At 29.0% G+C, this 22,375-nt stretch overlaps 1 protein-coding gene across 1 annotated transcript; it reads right to left on the reverse strand.

Annotated features, from left to right (window-relative positions):
* Positions 1 to 6,389: 6,389 nt before the first annotated feature.
* On the reverse strand, positions 6,390 to 16,554 carry LOC102588184 (pectin acetylesterase 7-like). The gene is made up of 14 exons (XM_006340003.1): positions 16,446 to 16,554; positions 16,256 to 16,338; positions 15,643 to 15,772; positions 15,440 to 15,519; positions 15,277 to 15,363; positions 15,071 to 15,198; positions 14,928 to 14,988; positions 14,788 to 14,841; positions 14,607 to 14,684; positions 13,867 to 13,920; positions 13,686 to 13,763; positions 6,610 to 6,660; positions 6,475 to 6,534; positions 6,390 to 6,395 (listed from the first exon to the last, which is right to left on the reverse strand). Exons 1-14 carry the CDS (start codon positions 16,552 to 16,554, stop codon positions 6,390 to 6,392), a joined length of 1,059 nt encoding a protein of 352 aa, XP_006340065.1.
* Positions 16,555 to 22,375: the final 5,821 nt, after the last annotated feature.

Raw genomic sequence — 22,375 nt, forward strand, 5'->3', positions numbered from 1 at the left:
GGGTTGACTAATGCTCCGGCGACATTTATGGATTTGATGAATAGGGTGTTTAGACAATACCTTGACATGTTTGTGATTGTGTTCATTGATGATATATTGATCTATTCAAGGGGTGAGAATGAGCATATTGATCATTTGAGGATCGTGTTGCAAATTCTTAAGGACCAACAACTTTTTGCAAAGTTTAGAAAATGTGAATTTTGGTTAACATCTGTAGCTTTCCTTGGTCATATTGTTTCAAGTAAGGGTATTGAGGTAGATCCTAAGAAGACGGATGTGGTCAAGAGTTGGCCTAGACCTCTAACTCCTTTGGATATTAGAAGTTTCTTGGGTTTAGCCGGTTACTATAGAAGGTTTGTTGAGGGTTTCTCTTCAAGTATGCCTCTCTTTTGACGGTTTTGACTCAAAAGAAGGCTAAGTTCATATGGTCCGAAGTATGTGAAAAGAGTTTTCAAGAGTTGAAGGATAGACTTACTTTCGCTCTGGTGTTGACCTTACCGGAAGGGACTGATGGTTTTGTGGTTTATTGTGATGCCTAGAGAATTTGGCTAGGGTGCATGCTTATGCAAAATGGGAAAGTTATTGCCTATTCCTCAAGGCAACTTAAGATTCATGAGAAAAATTATCCAACTCACAACCTTGAATTAGCAATGGTAGTTTTTTGCCTTAAAGATTTGGAGATACTATTTGTACAGAGTTCATGTAGATGTGTTTACGACCACAAGAGTTTGCAATATGTGTTTAATCAAAGAAGATCTAAATCTTCGCCAAAGAAGGTGACTTGAGTTATTGAAGGATTATGATATGAGTGTTCTTTATCACCGCGGAAAAGCTAATGTGGTAACGGATGCTCTTAGTCGATTATCTATGGGTAGTGTTGCTCATATTGAAGAAGAAAAGAAAGAGTTTGTTCGAAATGTTCAAAGATTGGCTCGATTAGGTGTTCAATTAGTGAACACCATCAAGGGTGGTTTTATGGTTCACAATGGTTCTGAATCGTCTTTTGTCTAGGATGTGAAGCCAAACAAGGTCTTGATCCAATTTTGGAAGAATTGAAAGAAGTAGTGCTTAAGAAATCCGTTAAGGCTTTCTCCCAAGGGGGAGATGGTGTACTTAGATATCATGTCGTTTATGTGTTCCGAATGTTGATGACTTAAGGGAACAAATCTTTACAGAATCCCATAGTTTGCGGTATTCCATTCACCTGGGAGCCACCAAGATGTATCGTGATTTCTGAGAGGTCTATTGGTGGAATGAAATGAAGAAGGATATTGTGGGATTTGTGGCTAAGTGTCCAAATTTCCAACAAGTAAAGGTTGAGCATCATAAATCGAGAGGTTTTTCCCAAGATATTAGCATTTCTACTTGGAAGTGGGAAGACTTGAACATGGACATTATTGTTGGTTTGCCTCGCACCCAGTGACAACATGATTCGATTTGGGTGATAGTAGATCGGATGACAAAATCGCCTCATTTCCTTCCCGTCAAGGTTTCTTATTTGGCAGAGGACTATGCCAAGATGTACGTGAGAGAAATGGTAAAGTTGCATGGAGTGCCTTTGTCCATTATTTCTGATCGTGGTACCCAATTCGCTTCTCAGTTTTGGAAGTCATTCCAAAAGGGTCTTGGTACTCCCGTTAAGCTTAGTACGACCTTTCATCCCCAAATTCATGGTCAAGCAAAGCGTACTATCCAAACTTTGGAATATATGTTGAGAGCTTGTGTGATTGATTTTAAGGGTAATTGGGATGACCATTTGCCATTGATTGAGTTTTCTTATAACAATAGTTATCACTCGAGCATCGATATGGCTCCATTTAAGTCCCTTTATGGTAGGAGGTGTAGATCTCCCATAGGGTGGGTTGAGGTGGGTTAAGTTGCCCTAATAGGTCTCGAGTTGGTACATGAGGTCATAGAGAAAGCTCGACTTATTAGAGAAAAATTGAAAATGACTCAAAGTCGGCAAAAGTCATATGTCGATGTGAGAAGAATGGATCTTGAATTTAATGTTCATGATTGGGTTTACTTGAAAATTTCGCCCATGAAGGGTGTAATGAGGTTTGGTAAGAAAGGAAAGCTTAGTCCCCGGTATGTAGGCCCATATCAAATTTTGAGATGTGTTGGTAAGGTTGCTTATGAACTAGATTTGTCTAATGAGTTGGCATAGGTGCATCCAGTTTTCCATGTCTCTATGTTGATGAAATGTGTTGGTGATTCGACATCCATAGTTTTCTTAGAAGGTTTGGGAGTTAAGGAGAATCTTTCATATGAAGAAGTTCCGGTTGAGATTTTAGACCGACAAGTCAAGAAGTTGAGAAATAAGGAAGTAGCTTTCGTGAAAGTGTTGTGGAGGAATCAATTAGTTGAGGGTGCTACTTGGGAGTCCGAGGCCGATATGATGTCCCAATATCCTCATCTTTTTCCTTCTGCTCCTATTTTAGCTTGAGGTAATGAGTTCCTCTTGGTTTGTCCTTTGTTTTGGAGCCATGTGTTTGATGTGTTTCCATGATTTCCTTATGTTATACATGTTCAGGAAAAACTAGTGTTTTGAAAGAAAATGCATTTACATGATTGATTTTCCTCATGTTGTTGTGCATTGAGAATGAGTTGCCTATAGACTTCATGAGATAAATTGTTTAACATGCTTTAGATATGCTTTTTGAGAATGAATTGCATATAGGCTCCATGAGATTGTGTTGAGTATTCTTTTAGCTTGGAGAAGGTAGTTCCTCCTTGAACATGAGTGATTTTAAAGTTTCATGCATATTGGGTTGCTAGATGTAGTTCCTACTTCTGTATGATGCATTGGGTATGTTTAGCTTGGAGTTGATGGTGCATTGCATGCATGATTGGCTGTTAGACTTAGTTTCACCCCTCTTATGATGATTTGATAACGTCCTAGCTTGGAGTCGATAGTTCCTCCATGGTTATATGCATTCGGATGAAGTAACATTGTAGGTTGGGTTGTTAGTTCCTCTCCTAAATCTTTTAGAACTAGTTTGAATCTCATTCAAGGACGAATGATCTCAAGGGGGGAAATAATGTAACACCCCGGATTTAGTAAAGGGAAAATATTCACTTCCTTAGCCAACTAGGCGAAGTAGGGTGCGATCTGCCAAGTGGAACCTCATTGCCTTTTGGCTTGATCCCTAATGTCCTGCATTATGTAACTTTAGGCGAGCCAAGCCCAGGTCGGGCGCTCCATTCCATTTAGTGTGTCTCCAAAAGTCCCTCCCCCATCGCCTAACGAGCCTAGCTCCTAGGTCGGCTTACTTTAAAATTAGGTGAGCTAAGGGCTCATTTGGCGAGTCGCAAAGTGCCCTTTGGCGAGCCCAAGCGAGTAGTGATTTTAGTCATACGTCAGGGTCATTTGTGTCATTTCAAATTTATTTTAATTTGATACTACGTCATTTTACCCTTCATCTAGAGACCTATATAAGCATTCTACTATCAAATTTCCCCAATTTAAGACCCATTCTCTCAAGAATCTAAAAGAAGACCAAATCTCCTCTTCAAATATTCTCTCTATAAACTTGAAGAAGAAGAAGGATTCAACCTAGGGTTTCAAGTCAAGATCTCAATTCCTCCATTGAAGGCTAGAATTTAAGGTATGATAGTTTTCATCCATGAATTTCTTTCATCCATGGAGTTCCCAAATTCCTCTATTTCAAAGGGTACAATTCCCCAATTGAGTTAGGGTTTTCTTCAATTGTCATGGGTTCTTTTCATTATTGATTTAAATGATTGAATTGTGATCTCTTATGCATGAATTTATGAAATACAATGATTTTATGATGATTTACCCATGAACCCATGTAATCCTCAGGTTTTCAAGTTATGAATCATATGATGTGGGATTTTGAGTATAAAGCATAAGTTTTATGAAATTAAGCATGTATTGCTAGCTTTACATGAATTTATGATTAAATCCATTCTAACCCATGTTTTTTAAGTATTGATTATTGAAAGTGGGTTTTGAATCTTAAGAGGCAAATTATGGACTTATGCATTTTCTTATGAAATCTATGCAAATGTTTAAAGGGTGCTTTGAGAGTAAAGTACCAATGATAATGATGATCATGATGTGTTATTGAAAGAATTTTCTCATGTACACATAAGACCAAGATATGAAAGGTTTTCTCACATAGAAAGGATTCTTAGGTTGGAAGGCTTTCTCACCTAATTGAATCAAAGAGTAAGAGCTATCCTAATGAACTTAGCTTGGATTGGTTGTCCAAGGACACATTTCCATGGATTATGAGATAAGTCAAGACTTAATAACTACCCCATGGAATTTATGCTTAGCACCGAGAGGATATTGATATTGAGAGGGAAGCTCTCCCATTAGTAGAGGCCGAGTTTCTAGAAGCAATCTCATGAAATGGAAGCTCTCCCGTTATTAGAGGTCAAGTTTCTAGTAGCAATCTCCTTATCCCTTAACTATGTGCCTCGATAGGATGATTAGCTAGTGGATCCACTTAAGCTAGAAGTTCATGGTCCTTACCTTGGTAAGTATAACAACCCTTTTCGGTGTGGGAGACATTGGGGGATCATGTTATAGCTCACATGGTCTCTATGTCGGTTAAGGCTAATTCCCACATTAATAATGAACTAAGGTTACTTCAAGAAGTATCGCATATGAGTTCAAAGGTTTTAAAGATGATGTTAGCTTGCATTGACCATGGTTTTATGACTTATGTTTCTAACTCTTTCATATCATGTTTTAGCTTGGTCAATTGCATGTCATGAAATGAAATGTCCATTTTCGCATGATTTAACTTTTTTAAGCATGGATATCATACTTGGTACATTGTTTTGTATTAATGCATACTCTTGCCTACATTTTCCCAAATATAGGGTCCAATAGTCAGGTTTCTCAGTTTCGTGGCTAGTGGTTGAGTTCGAGATTTCCGAGCTTTGGCGAGTCCTCATGCTTCGAGGACGGACCTTTATTAATTCAGTTTCTTTCATGTATTTCTCTTTTGGACATGATGTATGGGCTAGGCCCAATGTAATTCTATTGTACTAGATGGCTAAATTGAGACAAGTGTTTTAGACTTTCGCTTTTCGTTTTATAAAATTATTGGACTTGGACTATTGTTTTACTCTTATTGTTCTATTTCTTATGTTGATATAATTATTTTAGTAAATTTGACTGTAAATCAGGATTTTATCACTTAAAACTAGAAGAAGAATCTAAAAAACTTACAGCATTCACTGTACCACAAGGATTTTACGAATGAAATGTATTACCATTTGGATATAAAAATGCACCAGGAAGATACCAACACTTTATGGACAACTACTTTAAACAATTAGAAAATTGTATAGTATATATAGATGATATACTATTATATTCCAAAACACAAGATGAATATATAAAATTATTAGAGAAAATTATACGTATTGTAGAATATTCAGGCATAAGCCTAAGTAAAAAGAAAGCAGACATAATGAAAAAACAAATAGAATTCTTAGGAATACAAATAGATAAAAATTGAATAAAAATACAAACACATATAGTACAAAAAATAATTAACTCAAATGAACAATTGGATACAAAAAAGAAATTACAATCATTTTTAGGATTAGTAAACCAAGTGAGAGAATATATACCAAAATTAGCAAAGAATTTAAAACCATTGCAACAAAAACTAAAAAAAGATATGGAATATCAGTTTGATAAAAAAGACCAAATACAAATACAAAAAGTAAAACTACTATGTAAAAATCTACCTAAACTATATTTTCCAGATGAAAACAAAAAATTACACTTATATAGTAGAATCAGATGCGAGTGAAAAAAGTTATGGAGGAGTCCTAAAATATAGGTATGATAGAGATAAAATAGAACATCATTGTAGATATTATTCAGGAACATTTACAAATACAGAAATAAAATGGGAAATAAATAGAAAAGAGTTATATTCAGTATATAAATGTTTGCTAGCATTTGAACCATATGTTGTATATAACAAATTTATTATAAGAACATATAATACACAAGTAAAATGGTGGCTAACAAGAAAGGTACAAGATTCAGTTACTACAAAGGAGATAAGGAGATTAGTATTAAATATATTAAATTTTACATTTACAATTGAAGTGATAAGAACTAACAAAAATATTGTTGCAGATCACTTATCAAGAGAAAGCTACGCAAACTGAAAAAGATACAACCATGGAAGAATTACTTAAAACCATAGCTATACTTTGCACAAAAGTAGACAGCATGGGCGAAGAAATAAAACAGATAAAAACTGATCTGAAGTCTAAAACTCAGTCGCATGACTCTAAACATGCAGAGCTACGTCGATCGGAAGACGAAAAAATTCCAGAGATAAAAGGTGACGTTGGGAAACTCCCTAAAACCCATAATATTTGTTCAATTACAACTGCAGGTACAAGCAGACATGTTAGTGAAAGACAGCATAAGAATATAAATTTGAACAAGCTATTTGAAAAACCATTTACCCCAAACATGTCAAGAAACCTTTGATCACAGAACCACAAACCTCTACATATGCAGATAGCCTACATCATGACAAGAAAACATATAACCATATCACATGTACCTATATAGAAAATATATATAAAATCCAAACTTACCTTAACCTTAACCCCAGATCCACTATAACCAAAGAACCAAACAAAGACTACCTAACCCAGAAACTACAAGGTTATAATAAATTAATTGCACAACCAAAAACTAATGCAAATTTAGTCAAAACATGTTATAATTATGGATTATTAAATACAGTATACACCTACGATGGAGAAGACATAAGTGGAATACCAGAATTACATAAAGCATTTATCACATACAAAAGAGTAACCAAGGGAAGCTTATTTTATATAAAATTCTATACGGCACTAGCAGAGATACTATATGAGGATATAAAAACACCGATCCAAGTTGTTAAGATAGGACTGACAAAAGATATGATTATACCAAAAGATATCGGACAACAATCAGAAATACAAAAGATCGAGATACCCAGCTTTTATGCTAATAAGAGAATAATCGGTATATCAACTATCATCCAAGAGTTAGCTAACAATTATTTAAACGGAAATGCTATATGGAGTTATTACTCTAGAGAACAGTTAATGATTTATTCCAATTCAAGGGAGCTAAGGAAAGCGGATATGGATGAAGTCCAGAGATGGATTTTATCATTACTTAAACCAGAAGAACGACCTACAACACGAGCACTAAAGACGGAAATTATTTCAACAGAGTTATTAACTAGGTACTGCAAGTTAATAGGACATAAGTACCCCGATCATATATGTTCAAAATGTAATGGCGAAGATAATATAATTCCAGATGTCCAACTAGAATGATCGGTATAAAGATGCAAAGGAAGAGATAAAGACCAGAGATAGAGACAAGGAAGATAAAGACAAGGAGACAAGAAGATAAGAGAGACAAGGAGATAAGAGAGACACGAAGATAAGAGAGACAAGAAGATAAAGAAGAAAAGATGTAAAGAGAAAAAAGATAGTAACATAAAGTAAATACTATTTACTTTTCTGAAAGGCCAAAGTATGAATAGTGAGGGCCAATGAATAGCAGAAGTCATTTGTGAATAGTAGAAAGCAGATGTAAACAGTAGGAATCATTTATTTTCCTATAAATAGGCATAAATGTAAACACTGTAAAGCAAGCCTTGATTACGAAGCAAACTCACTTGTAAAAACACTCTTAATATATTTGCATTTAGAAACTTAATGGAGCAACTAGATAATTCAGATATCATGGAGAAGCAAGAGGCAAAGGTATATTGTTCATTAAATATGCAGAACTAAATTCATATATTCCTTAATATCATAAATATGATTGAATGAGTTTATGTAGAGCTATGGATGAAAAGAAAACTAATCGTAGAAGGTTAAGAAAAAGTAAAAAGAAAATTATCAAAACTATACCCAGAATATAAATAATTAAATATCACTAAAATAGATAATTATAAATTAGACCAACTAATAGATACTATATCTAAAATAGAATATAAATATATCCAATGTTTAAAGATACAATGAACGAAGAACAGTATAAACAAAATCTTGTTGAAACAATTATAACAAAAAGACAAGAATTAAGACATAGGCAAAATAGGCTTAGCAGCAATATATTTGCAGGAACTTGTAAAAAATCTATAATAGCACAGAGAAAAAGTATTTTATATCTACAAATACAAATAGAAAATTTAGAATATAAACTTCAACACAATCTATAAATGAATAAACAAGAATATGCAATAGATGAAAAAACATATGAAAATTACGATGGATTAAAAATAAAGATAGTATTTTCTAATCTAGGAAGAAGATATAAGAAAGTAGGTGATAATCTAAATTTAATGTTAGAAAAAGAGACAGTAAATTAGAAGATAGCTTAACTGCTATGGTAATAATAACAAAAGAAAATGAAGAAATAGATAGACAAAAGGAAATTGAAAAGGTAAAACACCAGGCAAAAAAGGAAATACAACAAGTGGAAGAGATAAAAAACACTAAAATACTAGAATTAGAAAAAGAATTAGCAATAATGTATAAAATAAAACAGAAGCAAAATTAACAGTTGAGATAAATAAATTTAAAGAAAAATTACAACTAGAAGAAAATCAAGATAATCTACCTGAAATAGACATTGATTAAATAAATGATAATTATCTAGAAGAAAAACATTCAGAAACAAGCGAAACATACACAGAACTTTTAGAAAACATAGATGATACAAAGAATCTAGAAGTAAACACGGGAGACGTAGACATGGATGAAAAACCCAATACATCAGGAGTAAAAAATCCAAAAAACTTAAATCCAAGATATTATAACGCAAACTATGAACAATATGATAGAGAAAAAACTATATGGGGATAAAATATTAAATAAAAAATGGACACCTAAACCAATAACTGAACAACATAATTTCTTAGATTTAGACTGTGTAGCAGATATAAATAAAACAATTAATAGATAACAAGATAGGAATGGCAGAAACGTCAGGATACATAGAGAGAACACTTATAGGAACAGTAAAATTATGGCTACAGAATTAACAAATGAAAGTTTAAACACTCTAAGATGTAATAAAATATTTGATGGTGAATTAGCTACAACAACTATGGAAATATTGTATAAATACGAAATAGCTATAAGAAATGAATTTAGTAGTATGACAACAAAAGTAGAAGAACAAAATAAAGAAAAAATTATAAACAGGAATCTAATGACAAAATTAGCAATATGTAATATGTGTTATATAGATGAGCATACATGTGCATTTAGAGAATACTGTTATAAAGGAACATATAGTACAGAAGAAAGTAAAGAAATAAGGAAACTATATTTTACAAAATTACCGGAACCTTTTAGTTCAAAGGTAATAAGGAGTTGGAATTAAGCAGGACTAACAGATACCTTAGGAGCTAGAATGAAATTCTTACAACGATGGTTTATAGAACTATGTGAAAAACAGAAAGAAGAAATAAAAATGAAAAAAATATTAGTAAAAAACCTAGCTTGTTGTAAAAATAAAATAGCACCCCAATTTGGATGTATGTATAGGTATTATAAAAAGAAGTATAATAAAAATAGAAACTATAAAAAATATAGATCAAAATATAAGTATAAAAGGCCAAGAAGGAATTATTACGTAAAAAACTACAAAACTAAAAATCCATATAGACCAAAGAAAAAATTAACGGAATGTACTTGTTATAACTGTTGAAAATTAGGACACATAGCTAAAGATTGCAAATTACCTAAAAATCCAAAGAAAAAACAAATATCAGAAATACTAATAGATAATGAAAAATATATACAAATAGAATATATAGATTATGAATTAGAAAGCGATGATAGCATATATGAATTATCAGAAGATGAAATAAACGATAAAATAATAGAATCAGATAATGAATTCTATATAGATGACTGAGAAAGATATACAAATAATAACTAAAGAAGAATATCAAGATGAAGAATCTTTAGAACAAAAAATAATATTTGACAATAGTATATTTGAACAGATAAAAGGAAAAGAATTAGACCTAAGCATAGAAAAGATATTAGAAGTACCAACAATAAAAAATTGGTTTAAAAGACAAAAAGAAGAATATTATGTGGTAAGTCAAAAAGAACATATCATAGACTGTAAATATACCAAAGGAAAGGCTAAAATACCAATAATAAACAAACGAATAATAAACAAAGAAATACAAGATATTAAAGCTAAAAACTCAATTAAATATGTACACTTGGGAGGAACAGAAATACTAATAAAAGCATGTTTCAGAGAAGGAATAGATGCACCTATAGAAATATACTTAGCAGACGATAGAATTATACAACCTATAGAAAAGAGTATAATAAGTGCAGTAATAGGTAACCTAATATATCAGAAATTTAAATTTATAATAAGTGCTAATTACTCAGTAGCAATAAATGATAGAAACATAGATAAATCATTAGTATTATATTGGAAAATGTCAGGAATAGAACTAGCCCCAAGAAGTAAAATATTTACAGCAAGATGTAAAAATTTATATGTACTAACAACAAAACATAAAATAATGGCAAAAAATAAGATAAACAAGATAAAAATAGAAAATCCTTTTGAAAAAATAGTTACAGTTATAGATAATAATGACTATAGTTACACAGAGATTGATGTAGAAGAAGACTTAGATATAGTAAAAGAAAGATTAAGCACATCTAGTTCAAAAAGAATAAACTATGAAATACCTCAAACATCATCATAAAAAATAAGTACATCAAGAAAAATAGATTACCAAACTCCAAAACCAATAGGACAAATGACAGAAGAATTAAAACCTTATCATTACTAAATAACGGGAGTAATGGCACAACGAAAATATCTAATATTAATAAATACTGGACAAGAAGAAAATTATATCACAAGAGAATTGGTAACAGAAGATGAGATAATAACTTATGCACAAACATGTTCTGAACTACCAAAAGCATTAATAAATACTGAAGAAACAACAGAAAAGGAAATAATTATTGGAGGAATACTAATGATAATACAATTTAAAATTTATCAAGGAAATGAAAATATTACACTAGGAATAAAATGGTTAGAACAAGTAAAACCATATAATTTAGAAGATAAACAATTAACAATAAATTATAATAATAAGAAGGTAATAATAAAAAGAACTTTATTATGATATTATAATAACATGAAAATATATATACTTGCAAAGATAATAATAGAAGGATATTACAACAGATATTATACACCAATGATAGATACAGGAGCAGAAGCTAATATATGTAAATACAATTGTTTACCAGAAGATAAATGGGAAAAATTAAAAACACCGATAAATGGGAAAAATTACCAGAAGCAAGAGGCAAAGGTATATTATTCATTAAATATGCAGAACTAAATTCATATATTCCTGAATATCATAAATATGATTGAATGAGTTTATGATAGTTATTATGTATTAGAATTATACGGAATCATGCTTTCTAGTTTATTAGCAAACAGGAAAAGCGAGAAACCTTCTATAACTATGCCATCCTAAAGTTGAAATCGGAAAGGCAAGAGAAGCCGTGATAGGGGAGTAAACACAGTTGAGGCGCTGTTTAGGAAGAAAGTATCTGCTAAAGTACGATGCTAATAGTGACAGGAGAACATGATAAACGGATAATCTAGTTCATAATGATCTAATATAATCCTATTCAGTTATGAATATGATAGGAAGGAATAATTGATAAAAACTGCGAAATAAAAACATGAATACATTTATACATGATGAAATGATAAGAAGCTATGAAACATTAATTTTATATGTACTCAAAGATATAAAAATTATTGAGTTAAGTGAAATAATATGGAAAAAGATATTTGACTATGAGATGGAATTAGAAAACCAAACATGGTATGAAATAGACTTACAAGATTTATACTTAGATATTGAAAGAATGGAAGATTTAGAGATAGAATATTCAAATTAAAAAATGATTTATAAATATTTACAATATTGGACAGAAGCTATAGAAGATATAAAACTAGTTATGAAATCTAAGTGGCTTGTATGTAGTCCTTCGGGATTCTATACGCCATGTTACATCTAGGGGATACCCCTGGATCTTGACAAATTATTAGTTTACCACTTCTATTTTTTCCCATATTTCGTTGTGAAATTATAAGAAAGTACAATTAAAAGAAATGAAAAGTAATATCTACGGATTCATCTCCGGTGTGTTCTTTATGTTTTTTCATTTTTTGTCTCTATCCACTGTTGATGCAATTTGGTTTTGGAAAAATGTTTTCTCTCCATTCACTTTTACTCGTAACTTAATTCTAAAATACATTTTTATTTTTATTTGTCACTTTTGATATATCATGAAAAAATAATTATTTTTTCCATATTTTAACCCTAGCATTAAATACAATTTTCCATATCATTTTTAAAAACCCAATACTAAAAATTTATTGGCAGGGGAAGTGTAGTAAAATACATATAAATAATTATTTTTTAATGATTGTGTCAAGTAAAAACTAACAAATAAAAATGAACGGAACGAATAAAATGTTTATTATCTCAATAACTAATGAGCTGCAAGAAAATAGGTCTTTTTAAAAAATATATATTTTGTATAAGATTTTTAGTCAAAAAAATTAAGGAAGAAATTCAAAGTTCTAAGAAAAAAATAAATGTGATGTAGCCCAACGAGACATACCACCTCATTTTATTATTATTATTCAACTTTCTAATTATTTATTAATTGATTGATTTTATAACATTTTGTCTGCCTCATTACTTTTAACCTCTTAAATATTTTAAAAAGAAGAGCAATAAAATTACAAACTCAGCTTTGCTAATATTATCATAATATTTTAAGCACCTCATTGTCTAAAGAGAAGTAATTTTTTTTAATTCACGAATAATATGTAATCATTTTACATAGCTTAGCAGAGCGTTAAATTTCATCAAGTACTTCTCTTGCAATATCTAGCACCAGGATACGGATCTATATGTTGATGAAATGTTGTTCTATCAAAATACCAATCACCAATAGCTTCGGCAATTGTCTACACAAAATGTTACAAAATATATGTTATTTACTGTTAAATTAAAATTAAGAATGATAGATGTACATGATAATTTTTATAAAAAAAATGCACATATTCAAATTTTATATGAATTAAACAAATAAAAATTACCTTATTAAGTATTCTTGGAGAGGTAGCATCGAACCAATAATCTCCCCATACAATTCGTGCATGAGTGTGACAAGAAGTGATGAAATAACCCCTTGTGTAACAAGGGGTGAGTCCCTTAAGTATGTTCAAGAACTCTGCTCCAAAAGCTATATTAAAAGAAAATAGAGTAAAAAAACTTAACTAGAATTAAGGAGATATAATGCATCCATTTACACTTCTGTTTTTTTTGGAAGGTGGTATGAATAAGTTGATTACCAAAAAAAATGCTAACCTTGAATATTTATAATTTGGCTAGATGTGCAGTTACTTATTCGATCCCTGCAATACTCCCAGGCATGTTGAGAATCGAGGTTTGAAGGAACCAAGGTATTACTTATCTGAAAGAAATGTGTTTAGATGGATTCAATAGAAATTTTAAAAACATACTAGAGAAATTCTTAAAATGAGCGAAATTAATGTTTGTATCCTTGACCTGCCAAGCATCATATGCTGAATTGATTATAAATAGAGGAGTCTCAATATACGGAATAATATTTTCAGGGAAGAAGCACTGCACCATCATTAAGGAAAAGCCATGTTATAATTAAAAGAAAGGTGCATTGCTCCATCAGCAAAAAGGTTTATGTTTTCAAAAAACATAAATTCTTACGTACCGAACTCGGTTCCATTGTTGACGTGCAAGCTTGAGGCAAATTCTTCGCCGATTCCTAAAATGAGAGCAAAGATAATTGTTACAGTAAAAAGATTATTTGCATCATCTACTTGTTTAGAAACAAAAAAAGATGGTGCTCACATGTAAAATAACAACTCTCTCGTACATATTTTGAATATTTGGAGTACCAAAGATTGTGTTGCTGCATAATAAATCATGAAACAATAGGTTAGTTCAAATTTTATATGAATTAAACAAATAAAAATTACCTTATTAAGTATTCTTGGAGAGGTAGCATCGAACCAATAATCTCCCCATACAATTCGTGCATGAGTGTGACAAGAAGTGATGAAATAACCCCTTGTGTAACAAGGGGTGAGTCCCTTAAGTATGTTCAAGAACTCTGCTCCAAAAGCTATATTAAAAGAAAATAGAGTAAAAAAACTTAACTAGAATTAAGGAGATATAATGCATCCATTTACACTTCTGTTTTTTTTGGAAGGTGGTATGAATAAGTTGATTACCAAAAAAAATGCTAACCTTGAATATTTATAATTTGGCTAGATGTGCAGTTACTTATTCGATCCCTGCAATACTCCCAGGCATGTTGAGAATCGAGGTTTGAAGGAACCAAGGTATTACTTATCTGAAAGAAATGTGTTTAGATGGATTCAATAGAAATTTTAAAAACATACTAGAGAAATTCTTAAAATGAGCGAAATTAATGTTTGTATCCTTGACCTGCCAAGCATCATATGCTGAATTGATTATAAATAGAGGAGTCTCAATATACGGAATAATATTTTCAGGGAAGAAGCACTGCACCATCATTAAGGAAAAGCCATGTTATAATTAAAAGAAAGGTGCATTGCTCCATCAGCAAAAAGGTTTATGTTTTCAAAAAACATAAATTCTTACGTACCGAACTCGGTTCCATTGTTGACGTGCAAGCTTGAGGCAAATTCTTCGCCGATTCCTAAAATGAGAGCAAAGATAATTGTTACAGTAAAAAGATTATTTGCATCATCTACTTGTTTAGAAACAAAAAAAGATGGTGCTCACATGTAAAATAACAACTCTCTCGTACATATTTTGAATATTTGGAGTACCAAAGATTGTGTTGCTGCATAATAAATCATGAAACAATAGGTTAGTTCCAAGAAATGAGCTGAGTAAAAGATTAAGACGATGGAAGAATAGCTCACGCATTAATGAAGAAGCCTGCATTTGCAACACACTTTACTTTGACAGCATTGTCAGGAAAGAAGGACTTGAACTTGTCGCAGTTCAAGATTGTTGCCAACCCTCCCGCGGAAGTTCCACTCAAGATTGCCTGACATTAATTATATTTTTATTTTTCATGTTGTGTTACATGACTTGTAATTAAAAATATTAAGTAGGCCGATATTACATTTTTAGCATATTGCATTCTTTTCCTCCATAAATCATCCATAACAGCTTTAAATATTCTTGCTCCTCTAAAATAAAGCTTCTTTTCCTGACATTTCCAATCAGAAACAAATCACGTTATGTTAGAGTGATATATATGAGATATGTAATTACGATCAACTTACTGGATCAACATGTTCAACATCACCAGTAAAAGATGATCCATCGCAGTAATTCACCCACACTCTGTTCCAGTTGTAAAAGTCTACCAATTCCAATATCGTTCGCAAGTTAGATAAATTAAAGTGTGTAAAGTTCTATGTATACTTATAAAGAAAAAAGAACCAAAATATAACAGTCATATGAACTAAAATACGATGAGTTTCACCTGGATTTTGTTGGGGAGTGTTATGAAGTATCCCAGCAAATTGTGATTGATTCTTCATATTCTTGGAAGATCCTTTTTCTGTAATTGAACGATTTTTGCAATCGGAGATGCTTTCACACCATCCACCTCCCTATATAATATGAAATATCTCTGGTCAATACTGTTAATAATTTCCACATCGGAAAAGGGATGAGAATTTGGTCTCCTTATATGGACTTGGAAAATCCTCCCTTCAAAAGCTAGCTTTTGAGGTTAAGTTAGACCCAAAATCTATCTTTATATGGTATCAGAGTCAAGCTCATCCCAATTTTTTTGTTCACCGATGTTGGCCCCCATATTATAGTGTCCAATTTTTTTGTTCACCCATGTTGGCCCCTCATATTATAGTGTCCACGCTCCAGTTAACAAGCTCTGGGCGTGCGGGGGATCGGAGTGTTAAGAATTCCCATATCGAAAAAGGGATGGGAATTTAGTCTCCTTATAAAGACTTGGACAATCCTCCCTTCATAAGCTAGCTTTTGAAGTTGAGTTAGACTCAAGATCAATCTTTACAAATACGTAGAATAAAATGTACAATCAAAACTAAAAAACAACAACAAAAAGAAGTAATTACATCAAGGAAGATAATCCAGTTGGAAAGTCCTGTATCAAATCCCTTGTCAAAGTAATATGCAGGTGGACTCCCATCTAGACACACTGTTTATGAAACAAACAGTTAAACAATTTTATCTTTTTTCACGTGAAGGAAACTGGAAACAATATAATTTATATAATCAAGTAAAAAAAAAAAAAAATTAAATTACCAGCGCCTTGTGTTGTGGCATTGTCAAGTACAGTAATATTGATCTGCAGTCCATATCCAACATCCCCGAACAATATTGCTAACAAAACAATCAGTAGAAACGTTGCCATCCGATCCTACACAATTATATATATTAGGAGTAATAAGATTGATGATGAGGACCAAAATATGATAATAATCGGTGTGTATATACATAATTTCTCATTATTTACCTTCTCAATAAAAAGAATTTTTTTATTGTGAATTAAAGATCCAAAAGATATAAAATATCTTCTTTGTGAGTAAGTTTAAAATAAATTAAACACTTTTTTCTTCATGAAATATACATTAATCATATAGCTAACGGTTTTACCTTAAAAAATAAATAATCATATAGCTAACGGTTTTACCTTAAAAAATAATGTTTTTTAACATAAGAACACGAATAAATAAATAACATTTAAAATGAAATGTTTTTCTTTACATTGACTAGTTAGGCGATTGAAATGAACTTCTTTGTGAAAAAGAATAAAAACGATTTGTATTTTTTTCGAATGAACCATCATTTTAAATAAAGAACATTTTATCATCTTCAATATTGATGTATTTCGGATACTTAGCTTAAAGCCGCGTTGACGTACAAATGATTTTCTAGAGGAGCGTGTGGTCAATTAATTGTGCTCAAATTTCCACTTTCAATTTTTAGTATAATATGTATTTAAAATTATATAATATTATTATTTATTTTACTTTTCATTTTAGTATATTATGTATTTAAAACAAACAAATTAAAAAATTATGAAAATAGTATTGTAAATCACAATAATCAATAATTTAAAATATTTAGAAACACGTATAAAAATTTGGTTAACTCTCTGAATATCACCTATTCCACATAAATTGAAACTAAGGGAGTTATATATATTATTTGAAATTACGTTAAAAGTATTATAATTCACAATAATTATTTATTTGAAATATATCAAAATTTTGATTAACTTTCGAAATTTCACCTATGCCGCATAAATTGAGACAGATGGAGTAACATATATTATTTAAACATTACCTTAACTAAGAGTCCCATAAATCATAATAATAACAACTTAAAATATTTTAAGCTATATATTAAAATATTGATTAAATCTCAAAATTTCACATGTACCACAAAATAATAATTATTAACAATTTGAAATATTTAAGCAAATAAATTAGAAAATTGATCAACTCTCAAAATATCACATGTGCTACAAATATTGTTTGAAAAATACGTTAAGAATATTATAATAATAACTAACAACAAAAAATATTTAAAAAATTGTGTCACATAAATTAAAACAAATAAATTAATAAATATTGGAAATAAAAAAATAAATTAGAAAACCCTTTGGGTCATTAATATATAAAGTGGGTCCAATAGTTCAATTAATTAGAGGAATTCACATAGATAGACTACGGCTACATACAATTGACAACATATAACCCAACATTAATTAGCAATTAATAGTCAAATAGAAAATTGGCACATATTAGTGCAAAGTATTATATCGATATTTTAATAGAGATTTTCTTTTACTTCGTGTAACCACCCGAAAATAAACAACAACAAATAAGAATACGTGGGATAAAAAATTTCATCCGTAGTTTTTACTCGTGTATTGAAAAAGATGGCGATTCAGTTTTTATATAATTCGTCAAACAAAAATCAGTACAGTGTTTCGAAAATACAAACTGCAATGTACATCAACAACGATAATCAAGATATAGATTTCATCTTTTAATGTTTTGATTGATCATAGAGTATAATGAGATAGTAAAAATAAATTTATGAATGATTTCATGGAATAGAAATTGCAATGGAGATCAACAACGATCATCAAAATATAGATGTCACATTTGATTGTCTTGATTCATCATAGATGAGAGTCTGATAGTAAAAATAATTTTGTGGGTTATTCCATGGAAGGTGTGTTTATTACAATTGATTTCACTGGGTTCATTAAATTAATTTCAATTTTGTTAGTTAATGAATTCAATTTGTTCTGATTGTATAATTGTCGATTGTGTATGGGTAATGTATTGAATATTTATTCAATAAGTAGTTGTATACATTTCAATTTATGCTATCAGTGGCAATGTATACATATTCAAATATGCATTAAAATACACTGAATTGATTGATTTTTGCACAAATATATGAATAATCAGTCAATTGTGTATACATAAAAGTATGATGTATTCATTCAATTAATAGTTTTGTACATACATATTCATGTACTCAAAGAATACATATTCATGTATTCATTCACGTAGAATTTGTATACGTTGAACTTATTGGTTTTTACACAAATGTATGCACAATCATGTATACAATTACTAATTATTTTTGTACAAACCTTTTCAATTCCACAAATCAAGGACCCATTTTTTTCTGATAACGACGATATAAAGTTTTTAGAATGTCAAGTAAATATAGTCACAATAATTACCGAATAGTTTTTAAAATAATGAATGAGAAGAATAAAACAATAATTTTACATATTCAAAAAATAGAAGACCAATCAATGAAAGCGTGTCTTGGGAAAGATGAGAAAAATCAGGAGAAAAAAACACCACTTTCCAATAAAATTAAAACGTGGGGCAAAGAATGAAAAAAAGAGAGACAAAAAAGGGGAGAAACTCTATTTTAAAATGATTGACAAGTAATAAGAAGAGAAAAAAGGAACAACAAAACAATTTTTTTAATTATTTTTCAAGAAAAAAAGGAGGACCAATCAACGGAAAAAAACAGAGAAAAATTAGGAGATAGATACTCTTTTTAAGAAAAAGAAACATGGTCATTAAGTGCTAAATAAATTAGTATACGTGTCCGCGCATTGCGTGGATAATTTAAAATGTAATAATTTTATAATTAAAAATAACTAATAAAATGTATTATGCACTTAATAATATAATTTAATTTATAATAATGCAATAATATTAATCATTAACTTATTTATTTGAGCATATAATCAAATATGAAATGCTTCAAATATATTTACGTGTTTGTAATTTATTCTTTTTATGTCATTTGAATAAAAAAATTATGTTAATAATTTATTAATTCTAACATTTCATATAAAATATTTGATATCCTGAAATTAAATGGCATGTTAATACATTTTCTATATATGTTTTAGTTAAAATCAAAATATTTTTAAAAATATTTTTTAGTATTAAATTTGTGTAAAAATATAATAATATAAAATTGAAAAGGTAAAAATAATCTTAATTAATAGAACCGCTATATTAGATTTACTCAAAGTTTGTATTGGTTATTTTAAAATTTTAATTTTAATTGTATTAGAAAACATATGAATGAGAGGTTGTTGATTTGAATTTATCTGCTTGAGTATATTATGTGTAATAATAGTTATCTTTGTATTCAAAAATAAATTTAAAAATAAATTGAAAATTAAAAATTGTACCATATATTTTAGAATCGCAATTTTCAACTTAATTTAATGTTGTTATTATATAATATTGTGAATTCTTAAATTTGCTAAATGACTTATATTTGTTATATTGTTCAAGATAGAATTTAACGCTTGCTAGATATAGATAAATATTATTTATCTTAAATCCAAAAGTTTAAAGTTAATGAAATTTTAAAGTGACCAGTTATATTTAATTAGGACTTATCCGTAACTTATTTATATAATTGGCTACTTAAAATTTAAAATTCAAAATGAATTGGTTAATAGTTATCGAATCTTAATTTTTAGCAACATGGAAAAGAAGTTTTAAAACTCCCTATTTAATTGGATAAATGTTTTTTCTAAATAAAGATTAATTCGGCATTGAAATTGTAATTTTTATAAGCGTAAGATTTTGCAATGTTTTATAGTGTTTGCAATTTTTATTTTTAGTGTTTGCATTTTTACGTAACTTTTTTTTGTGTTTGCAATTTTTAACCTTTTATTTTTTGGTCAATTTTAAAAGTTAACAATGAGATATAGATATATAGACTACCGCTTTACATATATTTTATTAGTTTTCTAATCAAGGATTTTATATATAAATGAATTATTCTTCTTATCATGTTTAAAATATATTAAACATTTTATATATAAATGCAGCAATCTATTTATATAAAATAATAGTGAATTCTTCTTATTATTTTTAAAATATTAAATTTAGAAGTTGTGGAAAGATAGTTAAAATATTTCACATTAAAAATATATGATAAATTCCCATAAAAAAGGGAATCACATACCTTATTAAATATTTTGTGTTCTTAATACAAAATAAATAGATAATTATAACTTTGTAAATCCTAAATTTTAGCAGCATTATCTTAAACATTTATCATGAAAGTAAAATTTTCAAATTTTATTTTAAAAAATCAAACTCCAATATTTTTTAAGATTTTAATAATAAATACAGTTATTCCCTATTTTCTAGAATCGATTTAAAATCATTTTAAAAATAATTTTATTAATTTAAAAAAATCAGTTTTTTAATTAGTTATATAATATTTATTTAGTTATATAATATTTAGTTATATATTATTTAAAATTCTAAAAATTTGTGGCACTGACATGTGACATGTTTTCTTCTCCTATTATATATAGATAGATCTATAGATAGATTATTATTATTATTATTATCTGCATTTTTGTTATAAATAAATATGTTGTATTTTTAAATTTTAAACTAATAACTACCCACTAAAACCAATCCTTAAAATTCTTTTAATTAACGTGAATCACGTTTTATTTATTTTTGAATTTTGAAACTAATAACTATACTCACTTCACAATTAAAATTTTCATATTTAATATTTATTTTTAAATTTTAAAGTTTAAATTATTATGGTACACTAAAACCACCCTTAAAATTCTCCACTAACTAATCTATCAGCATTTATCTTTATTAAATTATAAATTATTTTTAATTTTAATTTACTATTACTCTCTTCTTTCATTTTATGAATTTTTTTATTTGTTTAGTCTTTTTTTCTAATAGGTATATATTTTATTCTTCAGTAGTTTATTTCAAGTCAATTCTAATTCAAAATTTTAAAAGTAATAATGTCAATTATTATATTAGATTTTAAAATATGTCGAGAAAATTTTATGTGGTAGAATGAAAAAAATGACAAGGATAACATTGATAAAAATGAATAGATGAAAATAACACTTTGTAAGGCATCATTCATTTTATATTATTATTATTATTATATACTACAACAACAAAGAAAATAATTTTTTTTATCCCTTTATTAAAAATATTTACATGAAAATAGATACTATCATAAAGAAAAGTGAGAAAAAGTAGGATTAGTGGTGATTTTTAAATCTTCGTCTATGATTTAAACACTACAAATCAAACTTAAAATTACTCTTTAAATAATTAATGTCCTATTTTTCAATTAAAGAAGTTTTAAATAAATTTAAAAAATTTATTTAAGTTTTTGTTATTTGGATTAAATCAACTGTGTTATAAATTATTAGAATTTTATCCACGACACTATTTTTTGTTAGATATATTTTTTGCTAATTTCAAAATTATTTATTTATATAATTTTTATAAAGAATTTGATTTTGATATTAATAAGGTATTTAAAAATTCCTTTATTTCTAAATAAAAATAAAAATGAGATTAATAAGGATAAATGCAAACCACCTTATTCATTAAAAAGTATTGCAGTTATGCTTCTTCTTTTCCTATATTTCTGATTTTGGATATTACTGAATAAACGATAATTTTGCTTCTCTATGTAAGTGTTGATTCTCTTTTATAAATAAAATATGTAAAAGGAGGAATACAATTATTAGCCTCATAAAGCAAATCAAATTTCAACCTATGGATGTGTCATCATGATTATTCATTATTAATAACATTAGCATTTTCATCGAATATAACTCACCAATGTATATTTGCAGATCGTGATATATTTAACATACTTATTCA

The sequence above is a fragment of the Solanum tuberosum genome, unplaced genomic scaffold (genome assembly GCF_000226075.1).
Source record: "Solanum tuberosum cultivar DM 1-3 516 R44 unplaced genomic scaffold, SolTub_3.0 scf00013, whole genome shotgun sequence".
Lineage (NCBI taxonomy): Eukaryota > Viridiplantae > Streptophyta > Magnoliopsida > Solanales > Solanaceae > Solanum > Solanum tuberosum.

Excerpts from the sequence above, each read along its gene's own strand:
- LOC102588184 (XM_006340003.1), bottom strand. The coding sequence starts at position 16,554 with ATGGCAACGTTTCTACTGATTGTTTTGTTAGCAATATTGTTCGGGGAT. Across the intron at positions 15,520-15,642 it reads CACTCCCCAACAAAATCCAG|ACTTTTACAACTGGAACAGA; the intron begins GTGAAACTCATC and ends TGGAATTGGTAG. Across the intron at positions 14,989-15,070 it reads GCAGGCTTCTTCATTAATGC|CAACACAATCTTTGGTACTC; the intron begins GTGAGCTATTCT and ends TTTATTATGCAG.